The 18,486-nt window shown below is 43.1% G+C and overlaps 1 protein-coding gene across 1 annotated transcript in view; it reads right to left on the bottom strand.

Annotated features, from left to right (window-relative positions):
* Positions 1-12,857: 12,857 nt before the first annotated feature.
* Positions 12,858-18,486, bottom strand: part of LOC109884894 (1-phosphatidylinositol 4,5-bisphosphate phosphodiesterase beta-1) — a 241,621-nt gene continuing 235,992 nt past the window's right edge. The window contains exon 29 of the mRNA XM_031800167.1: positions 12,858-13,488. Within this exon, the coding sequence (XP_031656027.1) occupies positions 13,478-13,488 (11 nt within the window). The 3' untranslated portion in view covers positions 12,858-13,477. The remainder of the gene's footprint in view (positions 13,489-18,486) is intronic.

Below are 18,486 nucleotides of genomic sequence, written 5' to 3'. Positions count from 1 at the left end.
TCAGGTTTTCTTCCAGAATGGTCCTGTATTTGGCTCCATCCATCTTCCCATCAATTTTAACCATCTTCCCTGTCCCTGCTGAAGAAAAGCAGGCTCAAACCATGATGCTGCCACCACCATGTTTGACAGTGGGGATGCTGTGTTCAGGGTGATGAGCTGTGTTGCTTTTACGCCAAACATAACGTTTTGCATTGTTGCCAATAATTTTGCACGCCCAATTTTTCAGTTTTTGATTTGTTAAAAAAGTTTGAAATATCCAATAAATGTCATTCCACTTCATGATTGTGTCCCACTTGTTGTTGATTCTTCACAAAAAAATACAGTTTTATATCTTTATGTTTGAAGCCTTAAATGTGGCAAAAGGTCGCAAAGTTCAAGGGGGCCGAATACTTTCGCAAGGCACTGTATGTCTGAAACACAGGTTCCAGGGAGGACAATTTTGGGTCTTCACCATGTTTCATCGAAATGTACAGCTGTGTATCATCCGCATAGCAGTGAAAGTTATGTTATGTTTCCCAATGACATCACCAAGAGGAACCTTGAGGAACACCGAAACTTACAGTTGATTTGTCAGAGGACAAACCATCCAGAGACAAACTGATATCTTTCCGACAGATAAGATCTAAACCAGGCCAGAATTTGTCCTTGTCGACCAATTTGGGTTTCCAATCTCCAAAAGAAAGGCCTCAAAACTAGCCAATTTCTTTTCACAGCAAGAGAGGAGTTGCTATATTTATAAAATAAACCCTTTCCAATAGTTATCGAGCCAATTAAGAAAGAATATCGTAGTAAATTGTAATGACGTTTAATTATTATTTTGAGGAAAACAGAATTTTTGCAAGTTTTGACATGATGTAATAAAATAATTAAAATATGTGGCAAAAGAAAATATCATTTGCCCTTAAACTTGCCAGATCATTTTCCATCAATGGATGTCGATTTAACTTGTTTGACTGCTATGATTAAGAAATAAGGCACAAGGGGTGTGGTAATGGCCAACATACCACGGCTAAGGGCTGTTCTTAAACATGACACAAACATGCCTGGATACAGCCATTAGTCGTAATATATTGGCCATATACCACATATATTGTGATTGTGATAAAGGCAGGTAGGTTATAGCCCTTGATAGGCCTACATCTCATTTCAGATAGTCTACAGTTCCCTAAACAAGATGTAGGCATGATGTAAACTGAACCATTTAGCAGCTTGCTTAGTTCAAATTAAGAGACTAATTTATCCAACATGAATAGTGAGGTGATTTCGAGGTAAGAAGTGCTTGTGTTTCCCAATAACCTGTTGGAATAGGCTACTCAGGATGGGATAATAATTTCAATCATTGAATTAAATATAAATATTAAGTAAATAACTGAATATGCTTGTCAACAACAGCTAGTGTTAAACATATTTGTTTTTACCTGTATCCTAATCTGACTACTGTTACCGTCAATCTAATGCATTCTAACAACTGATCAGCAATTGCGATAGAGCTATGATCATTTCCAATTTAATTAACTAAACATGTCCATTAGTAATTGCATAATAACACAAGACTACAACAACAATAAACTGAAGTTATAGGCTATTTATTAAATTGGTTTGCCAGCTTCAGGATTACATTAGAATGCAGTTTAAACCACCTCCAAGCGAATTTATGTAATGTGATCTATTTCGCCCAAAGTCGTTTTCCAGTACTTTATCTCCATTATTTCTTGATGTGCATCAGTTGTAGCGTATTAATATGTTTTATGGAAAAAGGTAATAGGTGTCTCTATAATGACAATCTAAATAGCCTAACTACAACTGGTAAAAAGTTGTCACAACATGCGCGCGTGCTGCTCTCTCTCCTCTCGCTCACGTGACTCAGCCTATAGCTGTAGTGCTCTCTCAACACACACACACACACACACACACACACACACACACACACACACACACACACACACGGCCATCCCCACAACTCGCTCAGCAACAGCCTGCCTCACTGCCTGACAGTCAGCAGCAGGTCACAGTGAAATATCAGTGGCGGTCAGTGCTGTTTAAGATGAGGGAGGACCATTTTTTTTCTTGTGAGGATGGCCTTATTTCTATTACAGCATATTGGATGACTCACATTCATATTCCATTCACCCAGTTCACTGTAACATCAAAAGGTTTAGGCTACTACTGTACATGATACTCATATTTTCTCTATACCCATCATGAGGTTGCTACAATTTAGCGAAGCCTATGAATGGAAGTTTACAATGTAGGCGAACACAGGTCGAGTGAAATTTTTTAGGTGACAGACAGTGCAACATTCAATACTGCCTTGCACACTGTTGCCTGCATCTAGCTGATATAGGGTGTAATCATTAGTCCAACAGTTGCAAATGAGAGTTTCTAGTATCGATAGAATGGATACACCCCTGATCACGCATAAATGCAGTTCACTTTCATAGCAGCCACGTTGTATCCATTCTAGCCTCTATGCACTCACCTCCTCTCACCATTTCCCTTCATTTGTGGACTTCAACGAACAACACATCAGCTGTAAGTGACCAGGCAAAAAAAATAACCGCTACACACATTGTTGTCCCCATATTAGCTAAAGTAAAGATCTAGTCAACATAGCTAATAGAACTAATGCATGAGTAAACCCGCTGCAATTATGCAGTAACGTTACAGTGTATAGTCAGTAAGCAGTTACACCGCTGGGCCCCAGTGGCAATAAATGAATAAAACCAAAAGCATACCTTGACTTGGAAGAATTCCAGTGTTGTGTTGGATAGTCATAACCAACTAGCTAACATAGCATCCCTCTGTTTGAGCCAGGTGTTTAAGTACCTAAACTAGCCAACTGCATTTGCTAGCTAAGTAAGTGAAACTGAAAGTGAAAAAATGACAAAATCATCTCTCTTGCTTCTCCTTCATTCTTTAAGAAATTAATTTGTTGAAAACTGTTCCACTATTGTCTTTCTCTCGCTTTGAGTCAACTACTCACCACATTTTATGCACTGCAGTGCTAGCTAAATAGGGCTTATGCTTTCAGTGCTAGATTCATTATCCGATCCTTTGATTGGGTGGACAACGCAGCAGTCTAAGGCACTGCATCTCAGTGCTTGAGGAGTCACAACAGACGCCCTGGTTTGAATCCAGGCTGTATCACAACCGGCCATGATTTGGAGTCCCATAGGGCGGCACACTTCCATAGGACGGACGCTAACTGTCCTCCGGCTACACCATTTTGTTGGGAAAAACGCAAACATGTATCCCTGACAAGCTCCTGAAATGGTCAGCCAGATCGGAACACAATCAGACCACGAAGTGACTTTTGTGCTTCTAGGACCTGTCTTTTCAATGCGATCTTAGTATTCTGATAGCAGAAGTTGCATTTAAGTGTCATGTGTAGAAACAACCTTAGGTGTCTTCCTGGACTTTGAAATGTTCTGAGGCTTCGCTCTGTGTGTGCGTGTGTTTGTATGTGTGTGTGCGGTGTCTGTACACCTGTGGGAAATTACTTGCATGGTCTACCTCTGAAATTAAATCACAATGCATGGATGTAGTCATGTATCATGTAGTCATGATACATAATGGCGCCGGAGGAGATGGCTGCTATTTTACGATCTCCTAACCAATTGCGCTATTGTGTGTGTTGTTTTGCGTTATTTGTAACTTATTTTGTACATAATGTTTCTGCCACTGTGTCTTATGACCGAAAAGAGCTTCTAGATATCAAGACAGCGATTACTCACCCTGTACTGGAGGAATACTTTTTCTTTAACGAGTCAGACGGGAAGGATTTACTTCAGACCCTTGACAAGGCCCTCATCCCCGTCATTCACAGGAGAAAGAGAGGTAGATATTGGGGACGAAGACCAGGGTGCCTTGTAAGGATCCGACAACGAGTGGGTAATCTGCCTTTACCATCGGTCCTATTAGCCAACGTACAATCATTGGATAATAAAATAGACGAGCTACGAGCATGTATATTCTACCAACGGGACATTAAAAACTGTAATATCTTATGTTTCACCGAGTCATGGCTGAACGACAACATGAACAACATACAACTGGCAAGTCAATTAAGAACCGTGTGGTGCCAGGACAACAACCTCTCCTTAACGTGATCAAGAAAAATGAAATTATTATGGACTACTAAAAGGAGGACCTGTAACGGTTTTCTTCTGTTGAAGGAGAGGAGGACCAAAATGCAGTGTGGTTAGTGTTCAACATGTTTAATAAGGACAATAAACGTGAACACTATAAAATACAAAACAACAAATGTGAAGAAAAAAAAAACAGTCCTATCTGGTGCATAGACACAAAGACAGAAGACAACCAACCACAAAGTACCCACAGAATATGGCTGCCTAAATATGGTTCCCAATCAGAGACAATGATAGACAGCTGCCTCTAATTGAGAACCAATCCAGGCAACCATAGACATAAAACTACCTAGAAAGGAAACAGCCCCATGAACATACAAAACCCCTAGACCAGACAAAACACCCAAACCACCCTCGTCACACCCTGACCTAACCAAAATAATAAAGAAAACAAAGATAACTAAGGCCAGGGCGTGACAGGACCGAGCACGCCCCCATTCTCATCGACAGGGCTGTAGTGGAGCAGGTTGAGAGCTTCAAGTTCCTTGGTGTCCAACAAACTAACATGGTCCAAACACACTAAGACAGTTGTGAAGAGGGCACGACAAAGCCTATTCCCCCTCAGGAGACTGAAAATATTTGGCATGGGTCCTCAGATCCTCAAAAGGTTCTACAGCTGCACCATCGAGAGCATCCTGAACGGTTGCATCACTGCCTGATGTGGCCACTGCTCGGCCTCTGACCGCAAGGTGCTACATAGGGTAGTGCGTACGGCCCAGTACATCACTGGGGCCAAGCTTCCTGCCATCCAGAACCTCTATACCAGGTGATGTCAGAGGAAGGCCCTAGTCAAAGACTCCAGCCACCCTTGTCATAGACTGTTCTCTCTGCTACTGCAAGGCAAGCGGTACCGGAGCGCCAAGTCTAGGTCCAAAAGGCTTCTCAACAGCTTCTACCCCCAAGCCATAAGGCTCCTGAACAGCTAATCAAAGGCCTACCCAGACCCCTATTTTAAGCTGCTGCCACTCTCTGTTTATTATCTATGCATAGTCACTTTAACTTTACCTATATGTACATATTACCTCAATTACCTTGACTAACCAGTGCCCCAGCACATTGACTCTGTACCAGTACCCCCTGTATATCGCCTGCACATTGACTCTGTAACAGTACCCCCTGTATATCGCCTGCACATTGACTCTGTAACAGTACCCCCTGTATATAGCCTGCACATTGACTCTGTAACAGTACCCCCTGTATATCGCCTGCACATTGACTCTGTAACAGTACCCCCTGTATATCGCCTGCACATTGACTCTGTAACAGTACCCCCTGTATATCGCCAGCACATTGACTCTGTAACAGTACCCCCTGTATATCGCCTGCACATTGACTCTGTAACAGTACCCCCTGTATATCGCCTGCACATTGACTCTGTAACAGTACCCCCTGTATATCGCCAGCACATTGACTCTGTACCAGTACCCCCTGTATATAGCCTCCACATTGACTCTGTACCAGTACCCCCTGTATATAGCCTCCACATTGACTCTGTACCAGTACCCCCTGTATATAGCCTCCACATTGACTCTGTACCAGTACCCCCTGTATATAGCCTCCACATTGACTCTGTACCAGTACCCCCTGTATATAGCCTCCACATTGACTCTGTACCGGTACCCCCTGTATATAGCCTCCACATTGACTCTGTACCAGTACCCCCTGTATATAGCCTCCACATTGACTCTGTACCGGTACCCCCTGTATATAGCCTCCACATTGACTCTGTACCAGTACCCCCTGTATATAGCCTCCACATTGACTCTGTACCAGTACCCCCTGTATATAGCCTCCACATTGACTCTGTACCAGTACCCCCTGTATATAGCCTCCACATTGACTCTGTACCAGTACCCCCTGTATATAGCCTCCACATTGACTCTGTACCGGTACCCCCTGTATATCGCCTCCACATTGACTCTGTACCAGTACCCCCTGTATATAGCCTCCACATTGACTCTGTACCAGTACCCCCTGTATATAGCCTCCACATTGACTCTGTACCAGTACCCCCTGTATATAGCCTCCACATTGACTCTGTACCGGTACCCCCTGTATATAGCCTCCACATTGACTCTGTACCAGTACCCCCTGTATATAGCCTCCACATTGACTCTGTACCGGTACCCCCTGTATATAGCCTCCACATTGACTCTGTACCAGTACCCCCTGTATATAGCCTCCACATTGACTCTGTACCAGTACCCCCTGTATATAGCCTCCACATTGACTCTGTACCAGTACCCCCTGTATATAGCCTCCACATTGACTCTGTACCAGTACCCCCTGTATATAGCCTCCACATTGACTCTGTACCGGTACCCCCTGTATATCGCCTCGCTATTGTTATTTTACTGCTGCTGTTTAATTATTTGTTACTTTTATTTTCTGTTTTACTTATCTATTTTTTTCTTAACTCCTTAAAGCATTTTTGGTTAAGGGCTTGTAAAGAAGCATTTCACTGTAAGGTGTACAACACCTGTTGTATTCGGCACATGTGATTTGATTTGATTTGAATTTGACAGTCAGTGTAATTACAGTGCAGTGTGCCAAAGTAATGTGATCACAAGTGTTGTTGCTGTTTTGCACTGATAGACGACCCTATATTTAACCTCATTACAGACCACGCTAGTCAAATTCTTGGAAGTTCATGGTCTGCCTTTTCGTGCACACACAAACACACACATACGCGCACACACACACACTAATAGTACATGATGACATAATAGGGTTCACAACAACATGTTTGCAGAAAATGTTTCCCATACGCCTCGGTGTGTAAGGTAGAGGTAGGCAGCTCTGGTCCTGGAGAGTCACCGTGTATAACGGTCTTCCTTTGTCCTGTGAATCAATGACTCATTTCTACCTGGGAAACCAGGTGTGTGAACCTGAGTAATCAATATGAAAGGTTCCGTCAGCAATAGGTGTTCAATGGTAATTTCAATTGATTCTATTGTTTGTGTACAATGTCTATCTGCGGCTCACTAGGATCCCTGGTCTAAAAGGTTTTTAATAATGTGTTGATTCATTGACGTGGGTTAATGAATGTGTTCCTGTTATTCGGATGTAAAGGGGTTACTGTTACCTAGGAGATGATAATCGGAAGTAGGCCATAGAAATCCCGCTGCCTCTCTCACACAACAGCATGCACGGGGCATACATCTATGTCACACACATCCACGTTACACACACACATGCGTGCACGCACACACGCACACACCTTTACGGGTACTCCCACCGCCTAAGTGGATGGGGACATGTGGTTGTGCTTTGATCAATATTTGTGCAATAGGCTTCTCTGGTAGAATGATCAGAGTGGGTTTTTCTTTGAATTATTCTCTTTCAACTGTTCCGTCTTCCCTACCTGTAACGTTCGTCATTGGGAGAAAGAGAGGAGGACCAATGCGCAGCGTGGTAAGTGTTCATAGCTTTAAGGACGTACTAGAACACTGAACAAAACAATAAATAACAAACCAACAGTCCCGTAAGGTGAAAGACAAAAACACTAAACAGGAAATAAGCACCCACAACTCAGAAGTGAAGCCAGGCTACCTAAGTATGGTTCTCAATCAGGGACAACGATTGACAGCTGCCTCTAATTGAGAACCATACCAGGCCAAATACAGAAATCCCAAATTATAGAAATAAGAACATAGACAACCCACCCAACCCACGCCCGGACCATACTAAAACAAAGACATAACAAAAGAACTAAGGTCAGAACGCGACACTACCTAGTTCCATTCACACCTCTCTTCTGTCCCTGTTTTCTGTACCTCTTGCCTCATCCAGTTTCTTTGTGCCTTACTGTGAATGAAGAACCGCAGAAAACAGTGAATGAAACCCCTCAGTGCATAGCTAGGGGGGGGGGGGGGGTTGCTGAGGGTGCTGCAGGTCCCCCTGAAAATCAACAATAAAAATATCAAATCTTCACATAAGTAGTGCACTGGGCCTTTAATAGACCTGTATTAGTGGACTGTTATATCTGTCTGCAGTGCCAACACGGGCAAAAAGGTTTTGACAAAACATTTGCAAATAAATGAATGGCTATGAGTGTATTGAGTGAAGTAGGTTTACTGTTGTCCCTGTCTTTTTCCTGTAAACTTGATGTATTGAATATGAGGATTACCATGAATCAACACCCCTCTGTAAATGAAGAGTAAGGCCTTTGTCGTGAACACGTGATTATTTTATCAAATGTGAAGAGGCACACGAGTCCTCATCATCACAGTATTGCATAGAAACCATTAAAAAATACATCCCATCCCCCACCATAATCCAGGACTGCAGGCTGGATGTGAATAACTCTGTGTAACAGAGGCAGATCATACCGGGTAAACTCACCCCACAGCTTGAAATGTCACCAATAGCGCCACTTGAATCAGATTATTTTCAGAGGCGCAACTGGTTTGCACGTTGTCAAGCAGGTAGTCACTTGTGTTTGCAATCAGAGGACCACTGATTTGAGCACGGTAAGGGGACAGGGACAGTGGAGGAAGTGAAACTGCATTGGAGGAAATAACATCTATCATAGCAACTACGAATCAACACAAAGAAGTGCTCACTTTAGCAATGTACAATTATAGCCACATTTATTAATTACAAGCAGATTACCTTTACACTACTCTACTACGATCATCACCATTATCATCATCAACACCACCATCATCATCACCACCATCATCACCACCATCATCACCATTATCATCATCATCATCACCACCATCATCATCACCACCATCATCACCACCACCATCATCACCACCATCATCATCACCACCATCATCACCACCATCATCATCATCACCACCATCATCATCCCCGTCATCTTTGTTTCAATGTTTTGACTTTACATCATACACACATTTACAACAAAATGCAAACACAAGTTGATGAACAGAAACTGTTAAAGTGGTTCACGACAAAATAAAATTACATGTCTAGCATTGTTGTCTTTTTTAGGAGATACTTCTCAAAATACTGTTCATTATCACGAGTGTTTTTTTACTCAGTAGTGTTACCGTACTAAAAGTGCACACAGTCTATTCAATAACAGACAGCTTTGTATAATAAAATGGCAATTTACACAATGATGCATTTCACACATTCAACAACAAAACAAGGCAAACCAATTCAAAAGGCACAGGACTCCCACATCAATAACAATCGTCTTTATAGAAACCAAGTTGTACTTGTTGACACTTTATAATGTGATTCTTCACTTTAAAATGATTCAAGGCCCAGTGCAGTCAAAAACTACATCTTTCTGTCTTTCATTTATATTTCCACACTATGAGGTTGGAATAATACTGTGAAATTGTGAAAATGATGATAATGCCCATTTAGTGAAACAGCTGTAGTGCTGAGTGATTAGTGCTTTTTGAGGTTGGTTCGGTTTCCATTATAAAAAAATAATCACGGTTTTTGATTTCGGTTTCCATTATTTTTTTTAACATGAAATGTATTATGAAATAATGACTGTAGAGTTTTTTAATGGAAATTCTAAAACCAAAAATAGTGAACATTCAATTGCCAAAGCATTGAACATATTCCATTGTCTCTGTCAGATCCACATCAAACATCAGAATAATAGGAAATTACTATGACATAATAAAATATTCAGTTGTGTATATTACTTAGTTTTTTATTTAATTACTTTATTCTTTTTAATTCCTTAAAGTAATCATCTCAGTTCAGGCAGTAGCAGTCAGCCAGCCAGGCCATCTAACGTTATGTGCTCCCCATACTGTACTGTCTGTAGTCATCCTATTTAGCTAGCCTGCCTAAGTATAGTATGCTGCAGAGCTGTCTGACAACATCATTTTATTAGTTCATAAAAGTAGATAAGCTATACTTTCACAAACTGTCCCTGACCCTCTCATTGTTATGTTATGCACATTCCTCTCTCATGCGGTCTAACCTAACATAGCAGGCGTAAAAGTGTATCCGTTCAGAGATCTGTATACAATGACCAGATGCTCATGACTATGCCCAAACAATGGGAGTCGTTGTCCCAAAGGCGGGAAGGCAGGCAACAAGCTTTTAAAAATAAAAATATGAACCTTTATTTATACAAGTCCAAAATAATCCCATCGAAACGCATTGGGTTTATCTTGGACAGATTTTGGTGAGAGTGAAACCTCTCGCTTCGCCTCTTCCTCTGATCCGTCTTGAGCCGGGAAAAACTCGCGCAATAGATTGTGGTTATTGTAGTTAATTACCACATTTCTGCGCTGAACTAGGTCGAATATTTGCTTAATGAAAACTACAACTCCCTTCAGCCCAGCGTCCCACATAGCTCTTGACTTGATTTCTCAGGTTTCTCTCTAGAGAAACGGCACGTTGGGTTCATAAAATAATTTACTAAATACAAATCAATCAATTGAACCCATGTTGGTCAATTAGTGGTTTAATAACCAAAAATAAAATCTTGGTTAATCGCTCAGCACTAAAGAGCCGTTTTTAGTGGGATGGAGTTTTGGTCTGCCTGGTGACATCACCAGGTGTTAAATTAGTTAATAGACCAATAAGAAAGAGTTCCACAGCTCTCTGCCAATAACAGCTAGTCAGTTTTCCCCTCCCCACTCAGACAGTTTTCCCCTCCCCACTCCTAGCAAAATTCTTGCTTGAGAAATTACTTTAGCTAATAATACATTTTTGTTTCTTGTTGCCAATTTTTATTAAAACAATTACAGTTAGCTATTTAATTGTTACCCAGAATTGATTTGATATTGAGATAAAAACGGCTGCATTGGACCTTTAATCAATTGAAATAAGTTTTCCAATATCAGACATGATACATGGTGTATGTATGGTACTGCACAGATTGGAAACTAAAAAACATCATATGGGTCTTTGATTGACAGTTTAGTTAAGTATGACATCACATATCAAAAGAGGTATGGACCAATAGTGTTCAAGATCCCGTAAAGGGTGGTGATCTCAATATTTTACACAGACATGAAGTGACCTTCAATGGTTTGATTTAGAAATTAAAATCTACCACTCCCATGTTGCAAATTTGATCTGTGGTAGCTGTCGTAGGCAGTAATTACTTGCCAAAGAAGGAGTAAAACCATTGAATAAACAGTTGGGACATGTATGCCTGTAGACGTGTGATCAAAAACTGTGTCTAGGGTCTAAATGTAATGTAGTAACCACTCCAACAGGTGAAAGGACTGGGACATCATTTTAGTGTCTTCTGTTAATGGGTCAAGTGTGTGTGTGTGTGTGTGTGTGTGTGTGTGTGTGTGTGTGTGTGTGTGTGTGTGTGTGTGTGTGTGTGTGTGTGTGTGTGTGTGTGTGTGTGTGTGTGTGTGAGTGTGTGTGTGAGTGAGTGTGTGTGTTTACAATTTCAGTCATTGGTAAGGGGCAGTGATATAGTCATGTTGCTTTTCATCTCATATCAACACCTGTAGTTTATCACTTGTACTGTACAAACAATGTAATCTCATCCATTGTAACATTTTTGCAATTTCAGTTTGAGTTAATTTTACATTTATATGATGTATTTTCTGCTAACATGTACAATTGGTAAAGAACAAGATTTACTCTTTCTTCCATCCCTTTATCCTCATCACTCTCCTTCCACCCATCACCCCTCTCCACCCTCCACCCCTCCCTGGCAGGATTAACCAAAAACAATTTAACAATATATAACTTAAGGTGTCAAAAATATTTTTTTTAAATGAAAAAAGAAATCTAGAAAAGAAGTACATCTTGGCCAGGTCAGAACATGATAAAAACAGTATAGAGTAGGCTTACTTCTGAAAGGACCAAATAAAACCAGAAAGCCTTCAGTGCTTGGGGGGTAGAAGAGAATAGAAGAGTTAGTTCTGTAGAAAGCCTTCAGTGCAAAATATACGAGGAGGGATTCTTCATTTTAAATAAAGATTGTGTCCACAGTGTTTGGACAAGAAGTTCAATTTACCATGCCTTTACTTTACTTGGGACAATGTGAAGTGCAAACACTTCACATTGCAGTGCCAATGTCATAATGATACTATTAATTACCATCTAAGTGCACAGTGAAATCAAAACATTGGCACCATTGACCGACCTGCACTTGGTCAACATTGTGAGAACCTAATCTAACACTTAATACTTTTCTTGTTTAAAAAGTAGGAACACACTAAAAACATAAAAAAAGATAGTATTCTGTCTGTGCAATAGTTCAAGTAAGTAACTTTGTTTCTGCGCATAGTTAGTGCCTAGTCAAAAATACCCATATCCTGTACTGAAAGATCCACACCGCTTCAGGGGAAAACAACAAAACACAAATACAAAACAAGTATTTACATATCTGAATAGAACTACAGAGTAGGTACTCCCTACTACTGGTCCAGGGTCAGATTGAACCCCTACTGGTTAAAGTTAGGATTGAGCGCAGGGTAATCTGTTCCTAGATCTGTGCTTAGAGTGGCAATTTCCACCTTGAGCCAGAACAACCAACCAGAACTGTCCACTTCAGAGGAAAGGGAGGGGTTTAGTCTCTAAAGGGGTGTCTCAAAGACTCTGGATGTGTCTGAAATGGCAGCCTATAGTGCACTACTCTAATATCACACTATGGATGTGTCTGAAATGGTAGCCTATAGTGCACTACTCTAATATCACACTCTGGATGTGTCTGAAATGGCAGCCTATAGTGCACTACTCTAATATCACACTCTGGATGTGTCTGAAATGGCAGCCTATAGTGCACTACTCTAATATCACACTCTGGATGTGTCTGAAATGGCAGCCTATAGTGCACTACTCTAATATCACACTCTGGATGTGTCTGAAATGGCAGCCTATAGTGCACTACTCTAATATCACACTCTGGATGTGTCTGAAATTGTAGCCTATAGTGCACTACTCTAATATCACACTCTGGATGTGTCTGAAATGGCAGCCTATAGTGCACTACTCTAATATCACACTCTGGATGTGTCTGAAATGGTAGCATATAGTGCACTACTCTAATATCACACTCTGGATGTGTCTGAAATGGTAGCATATAGTGCACTACTCTAATATCACACTCTGGATGTGTCTGAAATGGCAGCCTATAGTGCACTACTCTTATATGAGAGTAGTGCACTATAGACAGTAGGGAATAGGGTGACATTTCAGATTTGTCCTAAAGGGGCGTGTCAAACACTCTTTCCGACGAGTCTTCTGTATCGTCCTCCGACTGTGACTTGTGGTTGAGCCTCTCGGTCGTCGAGGAGACAGACAGGTTGCCATGGGGACTGTCGTCGCTAAGCTTGGCCTTGCTGCTGTAATGGACGAACTCCTGGATCTCTAGAGGCAACCGTCTGAACTTGTCCTGGTACTCCTGGTCCAGCTCACTCTGTAGCTATATGGAGAGGAGAGATCAGAGTATGGGTCTATAAGTAGTTATGTAGAGAGGAGATCGTATGGGTCTATAGGTAGCTATGTAGAGAGGAGATATCAGAGTATGGGTCTATAGGTAGCTATGTAGAGAGGAGAGATCAGAGTATGTGTCTATAGGTAGCTATGTAGAGAAGAGATAGTATGGGTCTATAGGTAGCTATGTAGAGAAGAGATAGTATGGGTCTATAGGTAGCTATGTAGAGAGGAGAGATCAGAGTATGGGTCTATAGGTAGCTATGTAGAGAGGAGAGGGTATGGGTCTATAGGTAGCTATGTAGAGAGGAGAAATCAGAGTATGGGTCTATAGGTAGCTATGTAGAGAGGAGAGGGTATGGGTCTATAGGTAGCTATGTAGAGAGGAGAAATCAGAGTATGGGTCTATAGGTAGCTATGTAGAGAGTAGAGATCAGAGTATGGGTCTATAGTTAGCTATGTAGAGAGGAGAGATCAGAGTATGGGTCTATAGGTAACTATGTAGAGAGGAGAGATCAGAGTATGGGTCTATAGGTAGCTATGTAGAGAGGAGAGATCAGAGTATGGGTCTATAGGTAGCTATGTAGAGAGGAGAGATCAGAGTATGGGTCTATAGGTAGCTATATGGAGAGGAGAGATCAGAGAATGGGTCTATAGGTAGCTATATAGAGAGGAGAGATCAGAGTATGGGTCTATAGGTAGCTATATGGAGAGGAGAGATAGTATGGGTCTATAGGTAGCTATATGGAGAGGAGAGATAGTATGGGTCTATAGGTAGCTATGTAGAGAGGAGAGATCAGAGTATGGGTCTATAGGTAGCTATGTAGAGAGGAGAGATCAGAGTATGGGTCTATAGGTAGCTGTATGGAGAGGAGAGATAATATGGGTCTATAGGTAGCTATATGGAGAGGAGAGATAGTATGGGTCTATAGGTAGCTATATGGAGAGGAGAGATAGTATGGGTCTATAGGTAGCTATATGGAGAGGAGAGGGTATGGGTCTATAGCACAGGAGGTTGGTGGCACCTTAATTGGGGTGGACAGGCTCGTGGTAATGGCTGGAGCGGAATAGGTGGAATGGTATCAAAGACATCAAACACATGGTTTCCATGTCATTCCATTTGCCCCATTCCAGCCATTATTATGAGCCGTCCTCCCCTCAACAGCCTCCGCTGGTCTATGGGTAGCTACTATATGGAGAGGAGAGGACCGAGTATGGGTGTACTACAGAACCAGATAGAACCAGTGTCAACAGAACTACAGCATCAAAGAGAACTCCTGGTCCAGCTCACTCTCCAGCTATAGGGAGAGCTGCAGTAGGCGTCTACAGAACCAACAGAGTGGGCCTACATAATGATATACTGAACATGTCCTGGTTACTCCTGGTACTCTGTAACTGAAGAGGAGAACTGAATATGGTGTCAGTGACTAGTGATGACTGATATAGACCAGCAGGGAAGATGTTACTGGTCAACAGGTGGGCCAATGGTTGTTGTGGGGCTAACTGGGTAACCTATATTATGGATCAAGGTACTTTTCTTGTTCCTCGTTTTCTTTTGTTCAATTCTCTCTACCTCAATTAGTAACAAAGGAATGAAAGAGATGTGAATCGTTAATCCTGAATGTAGGCTCCTCTCAGACAGAGAGTCAGAGAGAGTCTGTTTTTCTCCCAGGCATATCCGCCCCTAATGATTACAGATGACAGGATTGTATTCATTCTGATCCAATAATTGCTTTAATGCTGATGTTTCTGTTTAACTACCCGGCTGCGTCCCAGGGGAGGGCCGTCATTAAAGGAAAGCAGCAAAGATGAACCACGTCACAATCTAAGAGTCTAAGGATCTAAGAGCTACATCTGCTTTTCAGCATTACAGGAGATGGAGGACAAGCTGCTTTAAATAAGTCTATGATCTCACAGAGGTAGGCACAAAAACAGTCAGGCACAAAAACAAAGGAGAGTTTGTCAATAAAGGTCAGATTGTTGTAGGATTACTTGCTCATCAAACAATCCTACGATTAATATGTCACCAAATGACCTGTGGGCTAATGGTCAGGGCTATGGCTGTCTGTGAGGAATTAACTGAGAGTTGCTGGTAATATACCTTTTATACACAATCAAACTTTAGTGAAGTGATCCAATATTAATGAACCTCAGCCCCACTCCAATCCAAGGAGATATTCTTGAGAGTGGGTCTATTCAAATCCAAACATGCATTTTTTCCTTAACTTGGGCCACATCGAAGTAGATCAGAAATCAAATCAAATCCGTAAACAGATTGCAGATGTTATCACAGTTTCTAGCTCCAATAGTGCCGTAATATTTAGCAATACAATATCAATACGCACATAATGTATACAGTATATATACTGTACATAGGGTAGCAGTCTCTAAGGGGCAGGGTACTGGGCAGAGGCTGGCAAGTGGTGACTGTTTAACAGTCTGATGGCCTGGAGATAGATGCTGTCTCTTGGTCCTAGCTTTGATGCACCTGTACTGTCGCCACCTTCTAGATGGTACCGGGGTGAACAGGCCGTGGCTTGGGTATCTGAGGTTTTTGATGATCTTCTCGGCCTTCCTGTGACACCGGATGCTGTAGATGTCCTGGAGGGCAGGTAGTGTGCCCCCGATGATGCGTTGGGCTGACCGCACCACCCTTTGGAGAGCCCTGCGGTTGCAGGCAGTGCAATTGCCATACCAGAATGTGACACAGCCCGACAGAATGCTGTTGATGGTAGAAGTCTGTGAGGTTCTTAGGGGCCAGGCTGAATTTCTTCAGCCACCCTGTGTGATGTGCACTCCGAGGAACTTTAAGCTTTTGACCCTCTCCACTGCGGCCTCACGATGTGGATGGGGGCATGACTATGTGGATGGGGACATGACGATGTGGATGGGGGTGTGGCGATGTGGATGGGGGCATGGCGATGTGGATGGGGGCGTGGAGATGTGGATGGGGGCATGGCGATGTGGATGGGGGCATGACGATGTGGATGGGGGCATGGCGATGTGGATGGGGGCATGGCGATGTGGATGGGGACGTGACGATGTGGATGGGGGTGTGGCGATGTGGATGGGGGCATGGCGATGTGGATGGGGGCGTGGCAATGTGGATGGGGGCATGGCTATGTGGATGGGGGCGTGGCGATGTGGATGGGGGCATGGCGATGTGGATGGGGGCATGGCGATGTGGATGGGGGCGTGGCGATGTGGATGGGGGCGTGCTGTCTCTTGTAGTCTACGATCAGCTCGTTTGTTTAGTTGACATTGAAGGAGAGGTTGTTTTCCTGGCACCATTCTGCCAGGGTTCTCACCTCCTCCCTGTAGGCTGTCTCGTCACTGTTGGTAATCAGGCCTACCACTGTTGTGTTGTCAGCAAACTTGATGGTTGAGTTGGAGACATGCATAGCCATACAGTCATGTGTGAACAAGGAGTACAGGAGGGGGCTGAACACACACCCCTGTGGGGCCCGCGTCTTGAGGAACAGCATGGTGGAAGTGTTGTTGCCCACAATTAGTCTAGGACCCAGTTGCACAGGGAGGGGTTCAGACCCAGGCCCCTGAGCTTACTGATGAGCTTGGAGGGCACTTTAGTGTTGAAGGCTGAGGCTTAGAGGGTATCTTTGTCCTTCCTAGGAACAAGGCTGGCATTGAAACCGTCATAAAACTGACAGAGAAGCCCAGAGGTATGAATCGACTTGTTATGTAGTGATTTAAAAAAGGTGGGTAAACTCTGATTGCCGGTGGTGTTGAAAAAGTTACGCTGTCTGTACATTCAATACATTTTTCTGCAAAAGGGGGGTAAACTGTTTGGTAAAAAGAGGCAGACAGGCAGGACAAGCAAGCCTCAGCCTGCACTTTAGATCATTATAGGCTAGAGAGGTAGATACAGTAGTTATGGGATGAAATAGAAGAGATATTTAAATGTGATTCTGAGTGAAGAGGCGATTAAAGGACTGGGGAGAAGAGAGAGGGATGAAAACTCTATCCCACTGGAGGACTGGGGAGAAGAGAGAGGGATGAAGACTCGATCCCACGTGAGGACTGGGGAGAAGACAGAGGGATGAAAACTCTATCCCACCGGAGGACTGGGGAGAAGAGAGAGGGATGAAAACTCTATCCCACTGGAGGACTGGGGAGAAGAGAGAGGGATGAAAACTCTATCCCACTGGAGGACTGGGGAGAAGAGAGGGATGAAGACTCTATCCCACTGGAGGACTGGGGAGAAGAGAGAGGGATGAAAACTCTATCCCACAGGAGGACTGGAGAGAAGAGAGAGGGATGAAGACTCTATCCCACTGGAGGACTGGGGTGAAGAGAGGGATGAAGACTATCCCACTGGAGGACTGGGGAGAAGAGAGAGGGATGAAGACTCTATCCCACTGGAGGACTGGGGAGAAGAGAGAGGGATGAAAACTATATCCCACTGGAGGACTGGGGAGAAGAGAGAGGGATGAAAACTCTATCGCACTGGAGGACTGGGGAGAAGAGAGAGGGATGAAGACTCTATCCCACTGGAGGACTGGGGAGAAGAGAGAGGGATGAAAACTCTATCCCACTGGAGGACTGGGGAGAAGAGAGAGGGATGAAGACTCTATCCCACTGGAGGACTGGGGAGAAGGCAGAGGGATGAAAACTCTATCCCACTGGAGGACTGGGGAGAAGAGAAAGGGATGAAAACTCTATCCCACTGGAGGACTGGGGAGAGAAGGAAAGAGGGATGAAAACTCTATCCCACTGGAGGACTGGGGAGAGAAGGAGAGAGGGATGAAGACTCTGTCCCACTGGAGGACTGGGGAGAGAAGAGAGAGGGATGAAAACTCTATCCCACTGGAGGACTGGGGAGAGAAGAGAGAGGGATGAAAACTCTATCCCACTGGAGGACTGGGGAGATAAGAGAGAGGGATGAAAACTCTATCCCACTGGAGGACTGGGGAGAGAAGAGAGAGGTATGAAAACTCTATCCCACTGGAGGACTGGAGAGAAGAATGAG

Source organism: Oncorhynchus kisutch, linkage group LG21, assembly GCF_002021735.2.
Source record: "Oncorhynchus kisutch isolate 150728-3 linkage group LG21, Okis_V2, whole genome shotgun sequence".
NCBI classification, from domain to species: Eukaryota; Metazoa; Chordata; class Actinopteri; order Salmoniformes; family Salmonidae; genus Oncorhynchus; species Oncorhynchus kisutch.
The sequence above is the reverse complement of the archived record's forward strand: the minus strand, read 5'-3'. Positions and strand labels throughout refer to the sequence as shown.